At 43.3% G+C, this 23,894-nt stretch overlaps 3 protein-coding genes across 3 annotated transcripts; all 3 read right to left on the reverse strand.

Moving 5' to 3' along the window:
- Positions 1-471: 471 nt before the first annotated feature.
- Positions 472-9,578, reverse strand: LOC133910673 (probable N-acetyl-gamma-glutamyl-phosphate reductase, chloroplastic). Its single transcript, XM_062352987.1, has 17 exons — positions 9,539-9,578; positions 9,306-9,446; positions 4,350-4,549; positions 4,196-4,258; positions 4,028-4,111; positions 3,484-3,591; positions 3,226-3,312; positions 3,043-3,093; positions 2,895-2,966; positions 2,758-2,825; positions 2,564-2,639; positions 2,293-2,353; positions 2,132-2,212; positions 1,481-1,560; positions 1,294-1,383; positions 1,008-1,136; positions 472-903 (listed from the first exon to the last, which is right to left on the reverse strand). The coding sequence occupies exons 1-17, from the start codon at positions 9,576-9,578 to the stop codon at positions 796-798; spliced, it is 1,539 nt and encodes a 512-aa protein (XP_062208971.1). The 3' UTR covers positions 472-795.
- LOC133912876 (jasmonate-induced oxygenase 2) lies at positions 9,404-11,870 on the reverse strand. The gene is made up of 3 exons (XM_062355829.1): positions 11,297-11,870; positions 10,017-10,344; positions 9,404-9,881 (listed from the first exon to the last, which is right to left on the reverse strand). Exons 1-3 carry the CDS (start codon positions 11,749-11,751, stop codon positions 9,615-9,617), a joined length of 1,050 nt encoding a protein of 349 aa, XP_062211813.1. The 5' UTR covers positions 11,752-11,870; the 3' UTR covers positions 9,404-9,614.
- Positions 11,871-12,590: 720 nt separating this feature from the next.
- On the reverse strand, positions 12,591-13,482 carry LOC133911158 (dof zinc finger protein DOF1.6-like). The gene has a single exon (XM_062353359.1). It carries the CDS (start codon positions 13,404-13,406, stop codon positions 12,591-12,593), a length of 816 nt encoding a protein of 271 aa, XP_062209343.1. The 5' UTR covers positions 13,407-13,482.
- Positions 13,483-23,894: the final 10,412 nt, after the last annotated feature.

Here is a 23,894-nt window from a genome sequence, read left to right on the forward strand (position 1 = left end):
TATGAGCTTTTCTTTCTTCTTATAAACATCACTAAAAGCTCATTCAACTTGATACATATGTCTCCTCTATGCATCACCTATGAAACAACTCACTAACAAACTCAACACTATTGTTAATCTATAGGTATTGTCATTAATTACTAAAACCACATATAAAAGATAGATGCACTTTCACTATGATAATTTAGAAAGGAAAGTTACGCTATAACAAGTCCCATGCACTGGTGGGAACTGATTAGAGATTCAAAGTTGACTTTCAAACAAAAATTATGGCGTCTATAGTGATCTAGAGGAGAAAGTTACATTGTGACTGGTGGCTTTCATTATTATAGCAATGCTAAGGATCTGTGTAGTGCACACAAGAAAAAATTTGAGAAATGTGAAATTAAGAGACACTTTAATCTTCATAAAGTACAGCAGTAGTGGGCTAAAATTTAGTAAAACATAATAAACAAGACACCCTAACTACCAGTGATGCCGAGGGTGGCTGATGTCTCAGAATTGTGTTTTACATTTAATATTGATTCCATGATGAAAATAACAAACAAAAATGCAGTACAGGATGTATATAGGCTAAAGATTTCTTGGAGCCTAGCCATTCAGCTAATTCTATCACTGCACTGCTAAATTATTGCTAATTTCTAAAAACTAAAAAGCATAAACCAAGCATCGTTCTTGAGCAAGCTTGACTTGATTACATTCTGATGTTGGGCTCTTTGCCTCTGGACAGTAACCACGTTGTAATGGCTAGTCGAACTCCAAAGCGCTGCCCTGACTGATGAAGTATTGACAACATCAAGGAAATAGGGGCTGGTATTGAAGCCCCATGTTCTCAGGCAATCCCATCATCAGATTGAGGTTCTGCACAGCCTGACCAGATGTTCCCTTCACAAGATTATCTATCTGCAGAGTTGAAGCAGAATACATAAGGATTATGGATCTCTTTAGTATGCGATATTATTTTTGCTAAATGCTTCTCCAGGATAAGATGGACTGAAGGCGCTTACGACAGAGATGATGATGGCCCTCAAAGGATTTCTATCTTCAAAGACATTCATGAAGCAGTAGTTTGATCCCACAACATGGCGCGTCTGAGGAGCGCTGTTACGGCGTAACAGCTTGACAAATTCTTCGCCATGGAAAGATACAAATGACAAATAAACTCTGATGCCTTTAAGAATTGATATTTCTCTACGCGCTGCAAAATCATGCAACAGACTGATGAATTCTCTTCAGTGGTTTTATGGTCATGCTTAAGCTATCATAGTAGCCTACATGGTCAGACAATCAAACCTCATAAGTAGACTTGAGGTGCTGATACAAATCATTGACAGTCACTCCAGATGCCAATTCAACATACATAATAGATTGCATCCCACGTTTCTGTTCAACAACAACAGATTCAATAACTGAATTTTACAAAAGAGAATGTAGAATAAGGAGTTAGCAAATAAAAGGGTATGCATAATTAAGTGCTTACCATACATATCAGATTTGGAGTAATGCTGATAGTAACTTTTGATTCAGCAGCATCCGAAAGTCCTTGCTCAATCTCAGGAACTAGCATTGTTCATATCTCATTTGTCAGTGAGGTAAAATACTACCACCAACAGAACAGATATAAGCAAAACATTCTGTAACTAGTTTCATTCGTTTACAAAAAGAAAGGGTAAAGGAGTCCATTGAGAACAAGAATTACCGTGCCGATGGTTTTTTATTCGAGCTCTTTTACGGTGGTCCATACTACTAGAGGTAGGAGGTAATATAAATCTAATCGACGATTCACGTAATTGAATATTTTGGTAATTGTGATAATTTTACCATGCTTTTGCTAATAGAAAGATCGACGCCGCAAACGTCGGTCGCTAACTCTAGCCGATGGGTAGCAAATGAACTCTCATGTCGAATGCAGATTAAAATGTTAAAACGGCAATGAAATATTACTCTATTTAAAAACATATAACTACAGTTAATTACTTTCATGTCACGTATTTTTCTCCTCAAAACAATACTAATACTACCATACTACTCACATATACTCCCTATACTACCGGTGAGAAATGAGTAGTATACTGACTAATCTGGACCGTTAGACTCTAAAAATAGATAGCTCATATTAATTTTGGACCACCGTAAAAATTTTCTTTTATTCCATAAGCATGGATACCTTCAGCGATTTCAGTATAAAGATTTGCTTCCTTAGCCCCACGTCCTACAATGACGCGTGTATTAGAAACCAGATCATTTATTGTTTATGGAAAAACGAATTGATTATCTCAAATAAATACAAACCTGCACCACTAACACCAGATTTTGCATCAATGATAATGTTGTTCAACTTGATCAGTTTTGCCTGCCAAGCAAATAAAAAATACTAAGGAAAGATCTTGGTACTGAAAATACTAATAAAATACTAATATTTGTCACATAAGTTTCCGTGCTAGAAAAATAGGAGATTATGTCTGTACTCAATTTGATGGCACAGCCCGAGGAGAATTCTGTCTAAATTTGCAAACATGATCAGATAAGTGTAGGATGACTAAAAACTTCTATTAAACCTCACCTTTATCAGAGGAACAAGAGGAAGTTGAATAGATGTGGGATAACATCCTGGATTTGCAACCATACACAGCCTCTTCCTAAAAAATAAACAAAAAATCACACAAAAGTATTCGTAGAAATATAGCATAGTGGCACAAACAGAACCATCCAAAAACCAAAGGCAATACACTATGGAAGCCCAATTTTATACCTTAAATAGTATCATGCAAGAAAACGATGGCACATATTGTTGAGAATAATTGATGATAATTCAAGTGCCGTGTCTGGAAGAGCAAAATAGAATAAGAATGCTAGTTAATGGACAATTCTGAAGAGGAACGTAGTTAACAAACCTGCAGTTCTGGTGCCCTGTGAGAATGGCCGTACCATTCAGCGTACTCATTGATGTCACGTAGTCTGAAGTCCTGTAAACAATAATTGTTCAACAACAACCAAGACACTTAGATAAATCAAAAGTCTGCGACTCTGCGTAGAGCATACCGCGGAGAGATCAACAATCTTCAATTGCCGCGGTAAGCCTTTGATAATTTCCTGAAAAAAATTATAATTTTAAAAAAAAATCTTATGCTCCTCTACACAACGGAGTCTATGATAGTATATGCATTATACTATTCAGCAATAGGTACGAAGAATTTCAGGTAATGCATGAGAACAATAAACAACCTGAGTTGTCCCATGTGGCAAGCAACAAAAAACAGCATCAACATCTGAAAAATCTTCATCTTTTATTGCAACCAAATTTGGCAGGTCCTGTGAATCAAAATAAAATTCACAATACTCAAAGTTTTGACAAACATGGCAAATATGTTATGACGATATCAACTCTGGTATGAAGAAATGTAGTACCACCCAGAGGTTCAGTTGTTTCTTGATATTACTAAGCTAGGATCACGAAAGGAGGAAGAGAAGAAAAGTTCTTACCTGTGCTATTAAGTGAGGAAATACAGATCCAAACTGTTCACCAGCTTTTCTATCTGCAGTCATCAATTTTATATGAAACTGAGGGTGGTTTGCCAGAAGTCGAACAATCTGTTATAAAAAGTTATTAAACACATTAGCAATCGGAAGCAAAGACGAAAATCTTCATATAAAATGGACATAGTTATGGAACAACCTCAGCTCGAGCTATAAGACCAGCTCCAGCAAATACTTAAAAAATTCATCATCTATAACATTATTACAGCATCCTCTTACATTATTACTATACTTTTTATTTTTTCTATCTCCAACAGCTACCATATTTCCTACCTTTTATTACTCTTCTATTCCCTCCGAACCCTATGAACAGTATTACGGTTGCTACTGTGTTTCAGCAAATTTGGAATACCGATTCTCTCTCCTCAACACTGTAGCGCTGGATGTCATATCGGATGGAGAACAAATTCGAGTGCTACAGTATTTTGCAAGTACTGTAACACTGGAAACCAAACTTGCTGAAGATAACCTAACCGCTGGCCCCTAGCACTGCAATGTGCACCGCGTCCCCTGAGTACTGCTTCTGTGTTGAAGAAGCAACAAATGCCCCCACACACAGTGATGGGAGTCCAACCTAAAATAGAGTACAATTTCATTAGTAGTTCGAGCACAGCTGGCTAATCTTATTTGGGAAAAATAACACAAAAATAAAATTCACCTTATGAGTTGTCCTAAGCTTGAAACCAGAGCGATGTTTCGAATTGGATCCAAGGGCTCCATTCTACACATCAGAAAAAATATATTTCAGTGCTTAAGAGTGTCAAGTTCAAAGAATCACATAATGTAGTTGCTGAAACTTGGAACAATGTTACAGTTGGACCAAAGAAACGCTCTTTGTGACTATCTACAATGATGGTTTTCCCTTGCAAATGCCAAATCGCAAAGCGTTGGTTGCCCTTTTCACTGCTACCACTGCCAGCCTGCTCCGCCGCGAGCCACAGCACGGCTGCCGCGCCAACTCGTCTATTCGGCAGCGCCCCAGCCAGGACTCCGCCTCCGGCTCCTAGCCACTCTAAATTGGTTGAAAATTTTATAAGACTCCTGGCGAATGATACTGGTAGGATTTTGATCACGTCCTTCCTTTTCTATCCAACCGTTACGTGTGCAAAAGAAAAGTAGAAGACCTGTATCACGTTAGATCTACAAGTCTTTAAAAAAATGAATCTTATAAAATTTCTTTCCCTCGCACCTGTGGACTCCAGCACGACGACCAGCTGTGAGGCGGCCGAAGAGCAGGAAGACTTGGTTGGCGATGTGGCGCGGTGGACTTGATGATTGGGCTTTGGGTCTTGTAGATGTGAGTTTTGGCTTATGACCTAGATGTGGATTAAATGCCCGGCCGGTAGATGGAAAGGGTAACGATAACGCACATGACTTCTCTTACCTTCCTGCCTCCTTCTCTTCGAACTCTCTAGTGCTACTCTAAATCCCTATCCAAACTATCAGTGTTCTACATAAATCTACTGTAAGTATACCTGATTTATCGTGGTCGTAGTATCGTGCCGACTTGGGATACGACAGCCCGCTGGTGCAAGCCCCTAGCACGCCCCCCTATGCAAATGCACAAATCAAAAGACTTGGCGCGCGCCGGAGCCGCAGCGCCTAGCGCCGTCGAGCCCATCCCCTTCCGTCGCGATTGCGAGGAGAATGTGTGCCGCCAACAGGCATCAGCTGCGGTGGCCGCTGCCTCCAATCAAGACAATCCCTCCGAATGCTACTTGGACTCTAACAGGCCCAAGCAGTGGAACGGAGCCCACTGAGGCCTATTCTGCTTCCTGCCTGCCTGCTACGCGAGCCTGCAATACCAGAGTGAAAACTGCAAGGAAAAATGCGAAAAACCCCCAAAAATCATTTGAATTTTGACTTTCCTCTCTAAAAATTGTTTCGTTGCAAAAAAAACACCTCAAAAGTTTGACTTTGTTGAAAAAAAACCCCAAAAATTCAAAAAAAATAAAAAAATCACAAAAAATTCTAAAAAAACTATAGACAATTCTAAGACCTTCTGTGAAATTTTTTTTCAAAAATAATATCCTTTGTATCATATTTCATGGAGAGGAAGTTTAGAAAAAAAAGAAAAATATACAGCTTATTTATTAACTCATGTTATTTTAACTTTGTCATGTCTACCATTATTTTTACTACACAAATAATTGTTTAATTAACTAATAAAAGTGGTTTCACTAATTTTGGGGTGTTATGAATTAATCTATCTGCAACACATTTACTCAATCATGCATATTACAATAACTATTTCAAGATTTCATATATTTTTACAAGATAGAGGATCATGTAAGAAGACTTAAAAAATTGTTTTATAATTTTTGGATTAGTAAATAATTAAATATGCATTTAACTTGAATTAATAAATGAGCTGCACGTTTTTCTTTTTTTTCAAACTTACTCTACATGAAATATGATGTAAAGGATATTATTTTTGAAAAACAATTTCACAAAAGGTCTTAGAATTGTCTCTAGTTTTTTTAGATTTTTTTTGTGATTTTTTTTAAAAAAATTGAATTTTTAGATGTGTTTTTGCAATAAAACCAAACCTTTAGGGTTTTTTTTAACAAAAACAACTTTTAAGGAGAAAATCAAAATCCAAGTGTCTTTTAGAGGAGTTTGCATTTTTCCCTAACTACAAACCTCTGAACGAAAACAGCCTGCATGCTGAGACTAAAAGCATAAATTGAATCTCTCCAAAATACTCCAGGTTGATACACAACATCGAAAGTAGCTAAAATTCGTACATAGTGATCTCGAGTTCTTCTGAATTATACAAGACAAACACATGAGTTTTCAAGTAAAAATATTCAAAACTAGCTGGTATCCCACGCGTTGCTGGGGCGCAATCAAGAGTAGTAATTGGTGCATATAATATATCCTTCGATGTTTGTATATAAATGATACAATAAATTTTGTAAAACTACATATATTTTGATAAAAATTATCGTAAAACTATATATTTAAGTAATAGTTTCATAAAACTACAGATTTATTAATAATTTTATCGTAAAACTATAATTTTTGAGAAAATAAGTTGAAATATGTTTTGGCTTATATGTGATGAGTGATTGATAAAGTTGTCAATCTGGTTTGTCAATTTTTTGATTGTTTGAGCTTGGTTTGAGTATTTTGATTATGGACTAACTAGATTTGGAGTTGTAGAAACGTGTTTGCTTGTCTCATGATGTGCAGGTGACGCATGCAACTTGGCGGTCGCTGACGGGTGATCGGGGCTAAGCGGGTGATTTGTCCTGAACGATCAAGAAGGTCAGGCGGAGTCAATGGTGATCCTAGTTGTATACGTGGAGGTCAGACAAAGCATGAAATGGAGGATGAAAACGCTGTGTTGATAAAGTCAAGCAAAAGATATGTCGGTGTAAGTGAGAAGGCGGCCCGAGGGATCAGGAGTAGAAGAGACTTGCCGGCGGTTAGGATTGCAAGACAGAGTACATGTATCGATATCAGAGCGTTTGCTTAAGGTGTAAGCAAGTGGCGAGTCACATTTTGAGAAGCGTGCAGAGAGTTTCACAATTGGGCCTTAAAATCGTGAGAAGATTGAAGAAGTATGTGGCATCATCGCGAAGCTTGCGTTGAGACGAAGCTAAGTCATGAATACGTCACGGCCGTTCGATGGATGAAGTAAGAAATAGACCAAAATACCTTCGGTAGTAGGTAGAAGTGTACTACAAGATAAGGATATTTTGGTAACAAACTAAAAAATTTAGGGATCAAATTTTCTATGCCTATAAATAGAGGGGTAGGGCTATGAGAGAGTATAAATCAACCACTTAAGCTCCTTGTGCCACTCATTTGATAGCCGAGTACTAGGAATTTAGAGGAGAGTAGGACGAATGGTTAGTCTAGGTAATAGGTGAGAGTTATTGAGGGAGCAATTCTTATAATCTGTCTAAAATAGAGTTGACTTCTTTGAGTAATAAAGTTTATATTTTTGCATATGTTTAAATTCCTCTCATTCTAGTCTCTCTCTATTAGTTCCCTTGTAAGTTTGCAAGTTTTTCTTTTTTTGGTTGTGATTTTCTTGTTGATTTTCATTCTTACCTTTGAGCTGCGATTTTTGAACCTTAGGAAGTTGTTCTCTTGTTGCTAGAGATATAAATATTTATATACTCATTTATTTAAAAGGGTCTTGAATCCTCTTGCCTCTATACTATCAACTTGAAGAATTATTTCTTTCGGTGACTGTCTTTTTGCTTTGTTCTTCGTTCAAGTTTTAAGCTTTCATGCTCAAAGACACATGAAATAATCTTAATAGAGCCTATGGTTCATATTCTATCTGTGGAGTCATGTTGACTTGTAACTTTATTTCTCACTTTTTATCTCTAAATTTTATGCTTCCGTCTGTGCATTTTTTAGGAGTGTTTGGTGAATAAGGAGTAGACTATCTATTCACCCTCCTCTAGTTGTCGTTCTCAGTACTACAATTGTTATCAGAATCGGTTTGATCACTTATTGATCTTAACTGGCTTTGTGATCCGTAGGCGACATTGACAGAAGTGGGAAGATTCCGTTGTTCGATGGAAGAGACTTTTCGTACTGGAAGGCACGCATGGAGACTTATCTTCTAAGCCAAAGAAGTGTAATATGAAAAGTAGTTGATTCCAACTATAAGATCTCTGCTACTCGCACAGCTCAGCTTCAAATCGACAAGGCCAGAAATATTTTGTTCACTAGTCTGAGTCGGAATGAGTTTGACAAGGTTTAGCACCCCACTGTCCGAGAGATTTAGACTACTTTGAGTGTCTTTCATGAAGGCACTAATCAGATTAAGACTAGATGTCAAAGCACTTACAACTAAGAATATCAAATGTTTGTAAAGGGCTCGGCGAATCTTTGGATGTTATGTTTGCTCGTATTGATGAAATTGTGAGTAACCTTAGATCTGCTGGGTTTTGTTTTACTCTAACTATAAGAGGACGATCAAACTTCTCTATGTTTTTGACCGTACTATATGGAAAGTAAAGATCTCGAGTATTGAAGAGTCACCAATTTATGACACGTTAACTCATGATAAACTTTTCAGCAAGCTCAAACTCTTCAGTAAGCTTCTCTTACGGTGTAATTCATCTTCATATGTACCGCTCTTTGTCTGAATGTCTCATATGACCTCTTGACTGCCGTTCCTCTCTAAATCTAGTTCCGATCCTATCACCGATCATGTTTTCTTTCAGGACACACATGACATCACGAGCATAGTTATCGCAAACTTGACTCACGTCAACGCGTATAACATCACTCACACGAGTGTATTGCACATATCAAAACCACAAATATCGTTATGCTATCACGAGCATATCAAGCAACATATTATTAACCCATGTACATAATCTAAATGCCAAATACTTTGCCAATTTTACCAATTTCATAATAATGTCAAATTTTCAGCATTCATGATTTCCACAGATTCAGTGAGTCTTGGTGGTTCCTTCTGGTGTAGTTTGCTTGTCAAGCTCATGTGTCCAAGATTATACGATGTGTTCAGTTGAGTTCTGAATCTCCGATACCATGAGCGGTCATGTGACGATAATGCGGCAGTGGCTCATATTGTCATAATGTACTACTGTTGTCAGCTAGATGCAAGTTTAACAAGTGGAATTGGCGGTAGGATCGAGAAGGACAAGTTGGGGAACAAGAGCAGAGGCGTTGAGCCTAGTCTGAATTATGTGACGGATGCCTTCTCCAGACTCCAGTCCAGGACTCAGGTGCTTCTGCTCATGTGTGCTGCAATTGCTGCCAATATGACTTGCCTGGGCCACGACCCAGCCGCCCAAGACATGTCTGGCCTGGCTTTCTTCCAAACAGAAATCCTAAGCATGTCTCTGGTACAATTTCAGAAATATATTCCGAAACTTGAGCAACCATCTCGATTTGATTTTGCAAACCAGAACCTGTTATTTCAAAACAAATCAAACTACCCATCACATTCACATCCATGTCTACTTGTCTAGTTTACACATGTGCTCAAGGCCATACTGTTTACAGAGCACGCACATTATTTGTACTACCACAAATGGCGACATGGTCGTCTCACCCTCACCATGGATCTATGGTATATCCTAGGCGGCGAGAGCCTTCTTGAAATGCGCGGTCTGGATGTTCTCCACGTCCAGCTTCTTGAAGTTGCTGTTCTTCCTGGTGCTGAAGAAGTCGCCCCAGTTGTACGCGTTGTACCTGGACGGGTTCTCCTCGGTCACCAGCTCCTCGAGCGGCTCCACCATGGTGTAGCTAGCCGGGTTGAAGAAGTAGGGCATGGAGAACCTCTCCTTCGCCGAGTTCACCGACACCCGGTGCTCCGCGCTCTCATACCTGTCGTTGCTCCAGACCTGACCGTTACAGAACATGTGTAGGTTCAGTTGAAGTAGTCGACAGCAATTCGCGAAACATTAACGACACAAGAGAAAAATGAGAAAGTCAACAAATATTACTAAGCTGCATATCTTGCATGCAATATGTTGTACCTGAATGAGGTCGCCAACATTGATGATGAACGAGTTGGGAACAGGCTTAACACGAACCCACTCGCCATCGGATCGCCGCCGGACGTCGAGGCCACCAACGTCGTCCTGGTACAGAATCGTCAGGGCGCCGGCATCCTTGTGGCGGCCGACGCCGAGGGCGAGATCGGGGCTCGGGCAGGGAGGGTAGTGATTCAGCCGAAGGAACGTGGTCTGGTCCTTGAAGAAGCCGAACAGCCGGTCGGGCTTCAGGTTCAGGCTCCGGGCGATCAGCTCCAGCAGCTTGAACGCCAGCTCTTCCATCGCCTTTGCGTACTCCTCCAGCGCTTCTCTGCACGGTTTTTCGTTTAAGTTAACATCAGTGAAATTGTAAGGAGAATTCAGTTCTAAATCCCTATTTCTATTGTTCATAAAATTCAGCAACAGAATCTATTTGTATCTTTGATATAACACATGAAAAAGAGTTCATATCAAATACAAATAATAAATAGCTATATTCGAAATTAAAAATTATGAAAAATTAGTATATTCGAAATTAAAAATTATGAAAAATTAGAAGTTCGATTTTCGTTTGAGAAGCAAAATTTCTAAATAAAAAGTCCAGATAAAATAAAATTAATAAGAATTGACATTGGGGTTATAATAGAAAAAAAGATGACCATATCAAATATAGTCTTAGAAAAATTCAAACTATTATAAAAATCAAATAATATAAAAAGTACATGTAAAATACAATTAAACAATAGCTAAAGTTCATAATAAAAGATAATGAAAACACAAAATTCTTACTAAAATAATAGATTAAGAAGCATTGTATAACTCATCATCGTCGCATCAAGCAGGAAAGATAAACCTATTTTAATTTTGATCGAGCTGCCTATATCTGACGTATGATTTTATTAGTTGATCAAAATATATATGAATTGAACCAATAAATATATACGATTCGGGTGTAAATTTTGAGCATAAATAATTTTCTTTTCTATTAACATAAATTTTATGAAATCTTCTAATTTTATATATTTTGTAACTAAATGACACCAACCTTGTTAAAAAATTAAGAGACTAATTTTTAATTAAATATTATCTAAATAAAATATTGTTACTAGTCACGTTATTAATATAGACATCTTGCTAGCTTAAATGTTATTATTCTTATATTACATCAACCAAGGATTTTTTAAAACAAAATCGGCGCGACGATCATTATGCAAGAAACAACAATACAGTGCGATCAGAAACCATGCATGTTTGCGAGGTTGCAGATGATATAATTCGATCACCTGAATCCCGGCAGGTCCTGGGGCCACTTGTTCTCTAACACGAGCTCGCCGTCTGCCTCGGCGGCCGGCGGCGGCGGCTCGCGCGGGACGAGGTCGAACACCTCCTTCCAGTCCCTGACGTTCTTGGTGTGCTCCGACTCGTAGTACCCGAGCGGCGCCGCCTCGCTCCTCCGCACAGCCGCCTTGCTCTCAGCCGGCAGCGCGAAGAGCGCGCGCTGCGCCTCCGCCGCCCGCGCCACTGCCTCCGCCGGCACGCCGTGGCCCACGACCACGAAGAAGCCCCAGTCCCGGCTCGCCGCGGCCACCTCGGCGGCCAGCGCGTCCACACCCGCCGCGTCGCCGGCGGCAAGAGGGGACAGGTCGATGACCGGGATGCCTGTGGCCTCGATGACGGTCGGCTTGGGGCGGTGCTCGGGGGACTGCACGAAGGCCTGGTCCATCGAGAGGCCGCCCATGTCGATCAAGCTGTTGCTGGTGATGTGGTACGAGGCTACGAGCTGAGCCGGGTTTGTGTGTCTTAGCTAGCTAGGCCGCAGCAGTGTGTGGGACGTGGTGATGAGATGATTCAAAGGGACGTTCGAGCAGGTTTAGATTCAATGAATCTAGATGGGTTTCGGTTCCCGTGCTGACGTGTGGTGTGTCCGGGGATGCAGAAGCCACAAGGTGATGGCTGCTCTGAACAACAAACAAACTTTCTGTTCTGATGTGGTTGCTGTTCGGTGTGTGCTAGATATCATGCTAGAATACGTGTAGTTAAAGTTTAAAAACTTTAATCACTAATATACACAAAACTATTAGGATTTAACATATATTAGTAGTGAATTTGTCAAAAAAAATACTTTAATATTATCAATTTTTATCAAAGGGTACTTATCAAAAGTAATAGTTAAACATGTTTGTTAAAAACTGTGTTAATGTCTTAAACGGTAAGTAAAAGAGAACAGTGATAATAGACCACAAGCTTAACATTCACATGCATACGAGAAGCGAGTAGGACTAGGCCAAATAGTGCAACCACAAACCTCTAGCACAAAGGAAGACCATGCATTCTACTCCTAGCAGGACCAAAACTGCAAACAAGGAACCTTTCTTTCTAGCATAGGCACTGGAGCCAGAAGCCCAGAACACAAGACACGACACAAACCAAGACATGCACAGTACTTGAACAAATTATCAGACACACCATTGGCTAAGTGGCTAGTGGTTACTACTACTACTACTACACGACTACGTACTTATACTGCTATACTCCTATATGGGGAAACAAGCACGCCATGAACGCCTACAGCCCCTCTCACATGAGCTGGGCCCCACCGTGCAGCAGCCCTGCGGCCTGTGCCGCGGTTGTCGCCGCCGCAGGGAAATCCGGCCACGTTGCTGCACTCGCGCCGGCGCCGGGCACCTTCCACGCGTCTATGCTCTCGTTGTCCAGCAGCCCGGTGGGCCAGAGCAGCACCGACGCCCCAGCAGGGCCGCCGCCACCACCCCTGAGCCCGAGGCCTTGCATTTGCATGCCCACCTCGCCGGCGCCGAAGGGCCCGGCTGGCAGCCCGAGGCCTAGGTCGAACCCTGCGCCGCGCCCCTCGAGCAGCGGCGCCGAGCCGAGCGAAAACAGCGAGCTGAGGAGGCCCTGCGACGGCGGGGGAGGCATCGGGAGCGCGGCGCCACCAAAGACGTGTGCCGGAGGGCAGCGCCTCGCCGGCGGCGGAGGATGCGCCAGGCGCGGGCGCTTGCGGGTGGAGCCGCCGATGGGGACGTTGCGGAGGGAGCCCCCCAGCGTCCAGTAACGGCGGCAGGCGCGGCAGAAGTGGCGCGGCTGCGACGTGTTGTAGTTGTTGTAGTAGCAGAACTTGGTGTCGTGGGACGCGCACCGCGGGCACTGCTCCCCTCGTGCGCCGCCGCCGTTGTAGTTGTTCCCCTCGGCCGCACCCGCAGCCGTCTGCAGGTGCTGGAGGTAGGCGGCCATCTCGGCCGCCGTGGTGGTGGTGGTGGAGCCGGAGGTGGCCATCGTCGTCGTCGAGAGGTGGTCGTTCTTGCAGTTGGCCTGCAGCTGAGCTAATGACATGGAAGGCTGCAGCGGCGCTTGAGCTTCCATTACCTGGCCTGCCATTTGATGGTGGCGTTGGTGCAATGGAGGATGATCTTGCTCTTAGATATGATGGGTCGTCTTTGTGTGTTTTTGCTGCCGTCTCTGCTTGCTGTGTTGGGATTTCGGCCGAAGGGTGGTATATATACACGCGTGCATGCTGCTAGCTGACACGCAGAGGAAGAGATAGGGAGAGAACGATGGGTACGGATGGTGACAGAAGGCTGCCGAGTCCAGTACGTAGGGCGCAGTTAGGACAGTGGATTGAGGGTGCCCCTGCATGCCTAGCTAGCTATCTTGCGTCGATCGAACAGTAGCTTTCCTTGCAGTCGTAGGCCAAGGAATAATTCTTCTTGATTAGTTAGTGGCCACCACCTGCTGATTTGTTTCTGTACTCTGTATTAGTCTGCACTCTTATCCATCCATTGTTCATCATCCGGTAGAACAACAGACAAAATTGCAAGCTTGCATTGGATTGAAACTAATGTTCTGTGTCAAATTCAAACCGACGTTCCAAGGGAGCTAGCGATTTCTTCTCTCCTTGTGTCCATGCATTCTTTCTTCTCTTCCATGCGCCACACCTCTCATTAGTTTCACTCTCTCGCCCCGCCCCCTTCCCTCTTCTGCCGTCTCCGATCCCAGCTCCCGTCGCCTAATATGCCGTTAGCTAACCCGATGGTATCAGGTCAATGTTTAATCTCTCATGCCACTGGCACACCTATTGTCCTCCTGTGGCTTGTGGCTTTGGTGATGTAATACCCGGAAAAAAGTGAAATTCTTTTGTTGACCGCGTGATCCACGAGGAGTACAAATTTTGATATTTTGAACCATTACTTGGATGGACGATCAAAGACCGCGGATACGTAGATCTCATCGAGACGATTCTGTTTTACTATCGAATGTCTAGTTTGGACACTCGGTGAAACCATGGTGAGCTCAATAAATTTAGACTGTTGGATGAAAAGAAAAAAGATAAGACCGGAGGTGGGGGAATCGGTCACCACCCTGATCTCCACCCAGAGCTGCCTGACACCCTTGACCAAAGGGGCGCCTACCACCCCAGTCACCCCTGGAGCTCGTGACTGGAGTCCGCCACCCACTGCCACCTAGCCATTGCGCACCGCCTTTGCCCCGCCACGGCCGGCAGTCGCGCGGCTCCTCCCGCTGTAGTGTGTTGTGGCTCGATGTGGCTGCCGCTACCTGTGCTGTGCTGTGACACCACCGCTACCTAGCCACCGCCTGGCTGCAATCACCATCGCCTCCCGCTGCCCAGTTGTGTTGCCCCAGCCGCGTTGCATTGCCCAGCTGTGCCGCCTGGCCACCAACACTGGCCGGTGGGCACAGGGGCTGCTGGGGGTGTGGGGGCACAAAGGGGGGATCGGGAGGAAGGGGGCGGCCAAGAAAGAAAGAAGAAGAAAAAAAAGAAGAAGAAGAAAAGGGAAAGAGGATGAGCTTTCGCTGGAAAACACTGAATCTATCGTCGATTCATGTTCCTCATCACGAAGGTGACTTCTAATTAGTCCTTAGATGCTGGTGGATAGTTAGGAACAGACGTTTTCAATGTTGGTTTCAGGTTCGATGATCCGCCTAGCAGACAACAATGTAATTATGAAGTTTGAGGTTTAATCGGTGTCGAATGCGATCATAAGCTTGAAATAAGGGTGTAGGTCTGGTCGTATCTTTCCGATGGTGCTTGTCTTATTCGTTTTGGATGAGTGGTTTAGGAGTATTTGATAAAACAATGTTGTCGTCCGTCGAAAGTTGGTTCATGTGGCGTTTTGTTTTTTGGTTCTTCGGATCTCGACCTATCTAAAGGAGGATCTCGCCCTTTGTCGCACTAGTCAAGCGGTAGAAGCTTCTCCGTCATTTCGTTATCACCTTGTATGTGGGGTTCCCAGGCGTAGGATCGTGTCTCTGTTTGCCTTTGTTATTGCGGCTTTTTGGTGCTAACTTATGCACTTGTTCAGGGGGTGCTGCTTCAGGACGCAACTGGTTCCTATTTTTATCGTCGGTGAACGCAAGTGAATGTAGTGGTTACGTTATGCTATAGTTTATTATTTGGTTACGGGGTATGAACAACATGTCTAATATGACTAATATTTATACCTGCACCACTTACGATCTTGGTTTGATCCCTACTGGTGTATTTGTCATGAACAATCAGCTTATGAAACTCACTAGATATAATTTGTAGCACCCGTGTTATTGTACCAATTTGTGTCCATTTCATAAGAATTTATCACAGCTGTAACACTTTGTTCTTCTGGAACAACGTCAGGGTTGAAGCGATTCCAATAGTTTACCGTTGTGCATCCGTTTTTATGTCATAATTGACACTTGGGTCGACATGCACTAATGCCATCATTGCTCCTGCTATTACTGTTGTTGTTGAACCTGTTGCCGTTTGAGAAATTGCCATGGCCACATCCTCGATCATGGCTATGACCACTTTGATTACCACGAGATGCAATATTGACAGAAGACTAGGATCGAGTATTTATCTTGAAAAAGATCCATCCTAGATGTCATATTATGAGGTATGTCTACCTCCGTATAGACCACATATTGCGTGTTAATATAGGCTGGAAAACAGCCGATTTACACATTCCGAATCAATCACACGAGACAACAGCTTAGGCGTTTGAATCCGCTCAAACTCTATCAGACTCTGTCTCTATCTTACACATACATGATTCAAACACCATAACCGATCCTAACACAGATAGATATACATTATCTCTAACACTCTGGCCACAGCCTTCCCTCTAAACTGGCCACCCAGCCTCGAATCCAAACCCCGGTGCCGTAACATATTGTCGGTGGGCTAGTGCAACACCCATAATCCTCGATTGAAGGTGAGACTTTCCGAATTGATTTTTGTTTTTCATGGCATCATGCATCAGGTGTACGCACTTGGCTCGGCTTGACTGAAGCCATCATGGCATCATGCATCAGCCGTAAACCTTGATTCAAGCCAGATTAATGAACGCGCCATCTGTGTGTTCCATGTTTACGGAGTTACCTGTTGTCCTGCTACATGTGCATGCCAATTACTAGTACCTATAAGCGGGGACAACAAGACGAGCTGGTGCTGGAACCAAGGCGGTGGCAAACAGGCACCAATCTAAATCGATCCAACTGGAGTATAGCCCTATCCTTGACCGGTTCATGCGCGCGAAGACTGACCGCTGGCCGACTCAGCTGATGTGTTCTTGTCACTACCATGCACCCCGGACCTGCGACCACGACCGAGCACCATGACATGACTGTGTTCGAAGGAAATTTTATGATATGTTTTATCAAAAGATTTCTACAGAGATTTATATTATCTTTCTCTAATTTAACGACTGACACATATAACTGAGAGGAAGAAGAAATATACGTGACTAAAAAATAAATTTTCCTATAAAATTGAATCTTGTAAAAATTACATTCCGTCCTAGCCCGGCCGCATGCGGGACCAGCCGGGGCGTAAACATATGTGGCAGCCTTTGACGAGCCCAGTCACATCCGGCCGCTTCTGCAGGTGACTTGTCTCATGCCACGCCACGCCGTGACAACGCCAACATACGCCGGCCGGCCGGCGCCGACTCCGATGCGGCCAGCAGCAGCCTAGTACTGTACCTGAACGCGTAGGCGCCGATTCGGTCGCCATCGCGATCGATCACGCCTGAGACAGACAAGGTAGCTAGCATTCCAACGCCATGCATGGATGGGTCCCCCTGCATAGCGGTCGGCATGTAGCTGCTGGTAGCTACCGGTGTATAGCCGTTCTTGGCGCCCTGCGCTTGGAGCTGCATGCTGTTTTATATTCCCGCCCGGCTCGCTGGCTTGCTCGGATGGCATGCGAAACGGGAGACAGACGTAGGACGGTAGGAGGCAGGACATTCCCTGCCGAGCGCCGGCTAGCCGGAGATGGGCAAACCCAGCCGATCCGAGTCGACCACCAGCGAATCAGCTTCTTAATCAATCACGGCAGTTCGGCATTATCGCTAGTTAACTAGTGTTCTGACGTATACGTGATGACACACGAATCGCATAGCATACAGAAAAAGGGCAGGTGATCCGCACCATCGACGCAACAGGTGAAGGATGGAGCAGAAAAGATGGGACCAGCAGGCATGTGACATGAACTCTTTCTATAGGATCGGCTCCGTCCTCTGCTTATCCTTGGCTTGGTCTCTTTATCCTCTATGTTGGGCCCTGTATTTCTACTACCCCAGTAAAATCCTCTTCCTCCGCTCTAGGCCGATTCCACTCCAAACTCTCAAAATTTTAAGATTTAGTCTACATTTGAGCTAAATTCGCCAGCTCAGCCCTAAACAAAGCACGAATCCATTATTTGCATACCGGCTACATGGACGTGGCTAAATTCTGGCCATGTAGGATTTCTATGTTTCGCTCGCACACCCAAATCAGGAAAGAAAATCTCCGCACATCTAAAAATGATAAAAATAACTCTACGGTCTCTTAGTTGCCTGACTAGCTTTCTCATGAACAAACTTCGGTCTCTCTCTTTCCCTCAAGCACTCGCACATATTGGTGTGATGTCAACACAAAAAAACAAGGGATTGACATAAAAGCAAATGTAAGCAACCTTTGAGGCAAAGTAGGTACAGATGCATACAAACGCAAGAAGCAAAAATGTTCCATACAAACGCAAGAATCCATACAAACACAATAATCATATAATAAAAAATCAGTATAAGTTTAGAGGAAATTTGTAGCATTTTCTTTCAAACAAACCATACAAACGCAAGAAGCAAGTTGTTCCATCTTTGTGAACAATTTGAGGAGCATGAATTTCAAACCTCAAATCAGAAAAGCAAATCGGTAGAAAATTTAGGAGCAAGTTAACACATTTTTTGGAAGCAAATGCGTGCAATTCGGGAAGCAATTTCGTTTTCGTCGGCCATGACGAACTTGGAAAATTACTCAATGCTGGCGAGGGAACTAACGTGGCCACCATGTTTGGGGCTTAGGCGTGCCGATGCCCACCACCTCAGAGATCGTGAGAATGGGGACGATGGCGGCCCTCCCCTTTGCCTTTGTTGTGTCGTTTACAAATTTAAAATTAGTGAGCAACTATGCTAAAAATTAGAAGCAATTTATTGCATTTTCCATGCTCATCTACACAATCCAGTAGGCAATTTCAAAACTCATGCAGTGGGTAAGGGAAGAGAAGAAAAATAAGGGGCTGGCTGACCTACTCACTGGAGTTGCGGATGAGGAACTCCCAGTCACTAACGGCGAGGATGTTAAAGGGGAGGGGGCCAGCACAGTGAGGAGGTGGCCGGTTGGGCGGTCCTTCAGTGGGTTGTGCACCGGTGGACACACCTTCATCTTGCTAGCGGTAACAAAGGTGAGGGAGCGCTGGAGCGAGGTAGATGAGGCAGAGGTCGCGGGCAAGGTTGGTAACTCTAGTGAGTCAACCGCGACGTCGGGGACGGCCATGACAGCAAGGCGGGCGCCGAAGCCGAGCGGCTACTGCTACGGAAGGGGAGAGGGCGAGTGAGGGGAGGAGCAACATGTGGACGGGAGCAGAAGCACATGGACGGGCAATTGCAATCAGATGACAAAAATGGTGTGCGGGCGGAACAACAAAATAATGCACGCTAGAAATTTAGTCTTTACCATAATCTTAACCCAGTTAGGTTCAAGAAAGAAAAAAAGATAGATTTTATTCGCTTTCAAGAAGAGATAGATTACGTGTGCAACTAAGAGTCTTTGGTAGGTTCAGCTAAGCATCGTTTGATGCAGGCAACCTAGTACTTATTGCACTATTGCATCACAAACACTACTACATAACCGGTCAAAAGTAGCACCCCATCAGTGTCAAACATTAACCACAACTGAAGATGTATCAATGCCGGTTCTTAATCTGCCACGTGTGAAAAATGAGTGAGCCGCTAAGAACTAGCATTGAAAAGGACTATCAGTACCGGTTCGTGGCTGGAACCAGCACTGATGGGCTGTCCAGACCCGAATTTGTAATCCAATCGGATTTTGGCTCGATCGACCTCCCGTCCAGCTCTCTCTCTCCTTTATCTCTTCGTGTCGGCTCTCTTACTCCCTTATATCCTCGCCTCCGGTGCTCTCACTCTCTGCTACCTTCTCCTCTCTTGATTACTCTCTGCCTTCTTTCCCTACCTCCGGCCCTGCTCCTCTCCCCTCCACTGTAGCCCATCCCCAGCGGCGGCGGAGGCAGAGGCAGCCATGGTGGGGAGATGGGAAAAGCAGAGATGGGGCGGTGGTCCGATCGGTTTTGTTTTGATTTGATTTTTGGGCTGCAATGTGTATGTGGAGCTCAGTGTGGTGGTTTTGAGCTCGGCTGAAAGGGAAGAAGGGGGCACGGGGAGGTGCGGAGGAGGGTGGTGAGGAATAAGGGGAGCTCAACGATGACAGCAGTGGCAACGGCGGCGACGACGGCAACGGTGGCGGGGCAGTGGCAGGTTTGAGCTCGGCTGGTAGGGAAGAAGGGGGCACGGGGAGGCGCAGAGGAGGGTAGTGAGGAAGAAGGAGAGCTCAACAGTGGCTGCAATGGCGGCGACGGAGTGGCGACAACAGTGGTGGCGAGGGAGCGGCGACGGGAGAGGCATCCGAGCTGACTCTCGGATGCTGCTTCTGCCACCGCTAATTTTCTCCTTTTTTATTGTTTGGAAATGGTAATAGTGTTGGGTGGTCAACCGATATTGATACTAACCGAGTATCAGTGCAGAGTAAAGAGTGCCGATTGCAAGACCGACAGTGAATATTTTTCAACCGGCACTGATATGTCTTTTTGCAGTAGTGAAAGATAACAATTCAAGAAAATAATAAGCTACATGATGATTGAAACTAAATTCAAGTAGGACATAGCTTATTACTAAATATGCACTCATGCTTGGTGAAGAATTCTATGACAATGACCTTTAAGGGCATCTCCAACCTGGTTCTAATGTGGGGTCCACGGTGATTTTGATTTTACTTGCACAAATAGCTACAATGTATAGAACCTACATTGGTTCTAAACTGAATCCCACATTATTGCCATATTGTGAGAGAGGAAGAGAGAGAAGAGAGAGTATACTATTTTTTCATTCCTTAGAACGAGGTCTTATGCATGGGAGCGGGTTCTAGATAGAACCAACTTTCACAGTGTATGAAACTGTCCTAAGACTGCATTAAATACTTAGGACCAGGTTTTCCTGCACATTGGAGACGCACTAAGGGGTGGCATGCCTTGGAAGTATCCTCATTTTCCTTCTCCTTTTGCTGCAATGGCCAATGCCACAATTAATAAGTTGTACTGAAGATAACCTACCTGAAAATAATATGTTTCTTTTTGTCATAGACAATTTCATTTCGGCAACCCTGACCAATATTTGTTTCTTTTCTTTTGATCCTGTTCACAAAAGTCAATCCCCAATCATATGCAGGTTATACTTCGAGGAGGATTCAAGCCTCAGAGGTATTTGAACTAAACACCAAAATGATCTAGCAAACTGACTGTCAAAGAAAAATTGTTGTATATTATTATTATTGTAACAAAAACAATAATTTTGGTTGACTCTCCAATTTCTTTTTTCAAGGTGTAACAAAAAGTGTTCTTTTTGACACTCAGACTGTAATACCTGGGGACCAAAATAAGCTCGGAATATCACTCAGACCAACCTACAGATCTGCCGAGTTTTAAAGGAAAAACTTCGGCACCACCTCCTTTGAAACTAGAGATATAACTGGTAACAAAACACACATAGATAGATCATATTATAGATTATCACACTAGCAACATAAAAATCCTAGCAAACGAGGTACAAGCATCGACCATACAACTTAACCACCACAAACTCACTATATACATCACATGACAAAAGTCATCATCTAACAACACAACTTAGACTGTAACACCCTGGGAACCAAAACAAACCTGGAATGTCATTCAGACCAACCTACAGATCTGCCGAACTTTAAAGAAAAAATTTCGGCAGCACCTCCTCTGAAACTGGAGGTATAACTGGCAACAAAACACATATAGACAGATCATATTATAGATTATGCCACTAACAACATAAAGATCCTAGCATACAAGCCTCAACCATACAACTTAACCATCACAGACTCACTATATACATCATAGGACAAAAGTCATCATCTAACAACACAACAAGTTTAGCCCAAAGGAGAAGGTGAACGCATAGGCGACGTGTAGCTACCCATCTCGCAAGCGATTGACACCTCAAAGTGAACCTGGAAAGAAAGCACAGGTGAGATTCAAAAATCTCAGCAAGTGAATTTGCTTTAAAGAGCTATTTAGCTATAGTTAAATAAGCAATCATCTCTAAAAATAGAAACTAGTAACGAAACAGTCTATCAACAACAAGAGAAACAAATAAGGCTAAGCAAGTCCAACAACAACATTAACTATTTTAACATTATGTTGGCATAAACCTTCACAGCCGCATCATATATACGAGCTAACTAAAGGAAGTAAGACCTTGATGCGAATAAATCAATGAACTTCATATGAATGCACAAACATGCACATGACATGCTCTTTCTCACCCTTACTCCTCCTCGGGTAACGTAAGGGTGTGCACCGTACCCCTTCTCGGGTAACATACGGTGCTGTACCGGTACAATCGCGGCCAGAAGACGGCTGCAAACTTCCAATGCATGAGATGCATATGTATGACATGCTTCATGCATAATCAATAACATAACTTCAAGAAAAAATGCTTAAGACTTCAAGAATTACATAATACAGCAATGAACAACTGCAAATGGCATAACATACTTACTGCACTTCGTAAATCAATAATCGAGTAAACTTCTGAAAGGTAGACAACATAATAACCAGCTCATAATCAGTTATTCAGGTTAGATGAATGCATCATAATTAAAAGAATGCAGGAAACCAAACAACAGGTTAAAGTGTAGACATTCGCTTGCCTTCACCAATGATGAAGACGGCACTAGCCGCGACTCGAGGCGGAACCACCTGAACAAACACACAATTAGCGCAAAGACGCCGCAACGATGAAGTAAAAGAAGGCGCACGCTTATACGCCCAAAACGCAGCATTCTTGACAACCGAAGGCTTCAGAAAGACATCTACCAACTAGCTTGCTAGACGCCGAGCAAGAACCTTTTCTAGCTCAGTCAAAGAACAAAGAATAAGTCACAACGTACGGCTAAACCTCGCTGGACACCGACACAAAAAAGAAGAAGCCAAAAGCACCTAAACCGCTTACCCAAAAAGAACCATGCCAATGCCATCGGTACGCTGATAACATGAACTACAACTTCCATTATAGACATACACTCGCGTCCAACACCGGTTAGGCCTCCAATTTAATTGATGCCCTACTCACTAACCGGACCAAAAATACATTTAACCGACAATGCTGACGACTAAACCCAATCTCCTACAAGCATCTAAAGACTACGGAGGAGTCACCTTTAGAGTGGAACCGCAAATCGGTGAGGAAAAACTAGCGAACCCGTGGACGGCCTCCTCCTCCTCCTCCTTCTTTTCTTCCCTTTCTCTTCTTCCCTTTTCCTTTCTTTCCTTTTCTTCTTCCTTTCTTTTCCTTCCTTCTCTTCTGATCTGGCTGACCGGCCAGTCGGCCCCCCTGCTCCTTCCTCCCCACCACGCCCTCCCCCTGCTCCCCTCCCTACACCAACGAACGGCGGTGTGTCGGCCGGCAACCGATGGCCAGGCACGCGAAGGTGGGAGGCTGGGTGCGCGACGACAGGGCCGAGACGGCGGTAGCAGCCAGTAGTCGGAGGCGGCGGTGGCAGTCGCAGCCAGAGGGCTGGGGGCGGCGACGGCGGCCCAGAGGAGACGGGGGCGAGACGAGTGAGACTAGTGCGGGTGGGATCAGGTGGGAGCTAATCCCACAAGGCTTATCCTTTTTTATTTTAACCAGCGGTCTAAACTTATTTGGCTCATTACAGATTCACTAAGTGCCCAAATGTGACATTAGATAGTAAAATGAATTTGTCTTGACAAGATCTACGTATCCATGGTCTCCGATCATCCAACCGAGCAACAGTTTAGAAGATCACATTATTATTATTATTATTACCGGGTATTACACAGACTCCCTTTGAAGAAATCGATTCTTTGGACACTTTTGGTTCAAAAACAACAATTTGAAGAAATATTACTAAAAGTGTAATAAAAGACAACTTTGAACAAAAAACAACACTTTTATTTGCCTCTCCAACCCGTGGATACAATTCTAGAAAGTCAATTTTCAAATAATTGTATAGGAGTACCAAATTTCAAGGAATGAAATTTATAGAAAAAAGAGATAAGGATGGATTCCAACAACACTATAGAAACAAATGCAAAATTCTATCTTTAACAGTAGTAAAAAGAAATAGATCTACGACTTAGTGGGATAGAGTTGTAGAAGTGAACACTGCATACTAGATCCAATTCGTTGAACCGTAGTCAGGCAAGAAGTTTGTTAGTTTCTCCGTTACACCTGTCAGTCTAGTGATTCAATTATTAATACTATAAAT

Source organism: Phragmites australis, chromosome 3 (assembly GCF_958298935.1).
Source record: "Phragmites australis chromosome 3, lpPhrAust1.1, whole genome shotgun sequence".
NCBI classification, from domain to species: domain Eukaryota; kingdom Viridiplantae; phylum Streptophyta; class Magnoliopsida; order Poales; family Poaceae; genus Phragmites; species Phragmites australis.

What these genes read in the sequence shown, in the direction of transcription:
- LOC133910673 (XM_062352987.1), bottom strand. Translation starts at nt 9,578, where the DNA reads ATGTCGCCATTTGTGGTAGTACAAATAATGTGCGTGCTCT. An exon ending in TGCCACATGGGACAACTCAG is followed by an intron (nt 3,094 to 3,225) that starts GTTGTTTATTGT and finishes AATTTTTTTCAG; the next exon opens with GAAATTATCAAAGGCTTACC. An exon ending in GGGCCATCATCATCTCTGTC is followed by an intron (nt 904 to 1,007) that starts GTAAGCGCCTTC and finishes TCAACTCTGCAG; the next exon opens with ATAGATAATCTTGTGAAGGG.
- LOC133912876 (XM_062355829.1), bottom strand. Translation starts at nt 11,751, where the DNA reads ATGGGCGGCCTCTCGATGGACCAGGCCTTCGTGCAGTCCCCCGAGCAC. An exon ending in CAGGACCTGCCGGGATTCAG is followed by an intron (nt 10,345 to 11,296) that starts GTGATCGAATTA and finishes AAAACCGTGCAG; the next exon opens with AGAAGCGCTGGAGGAGTACG. An exon ending in ATGTTGGCGACCTCATTCAG is followed by an intron (nt 9,882 to 10,016) that starts GTACAACATATT and finishes TGTAACGGTCAG; the next exon opens with GTCTGGAGCAACGACAGGTA.
- LOC133911158 (XM_062353359.1), bottom strand. Translation starts at nt 13,406, where the DNA reads ATGGCAGGCCAGGTAATGGAAGCTCAAGCGCCGCTGCAGCCTTCCATG.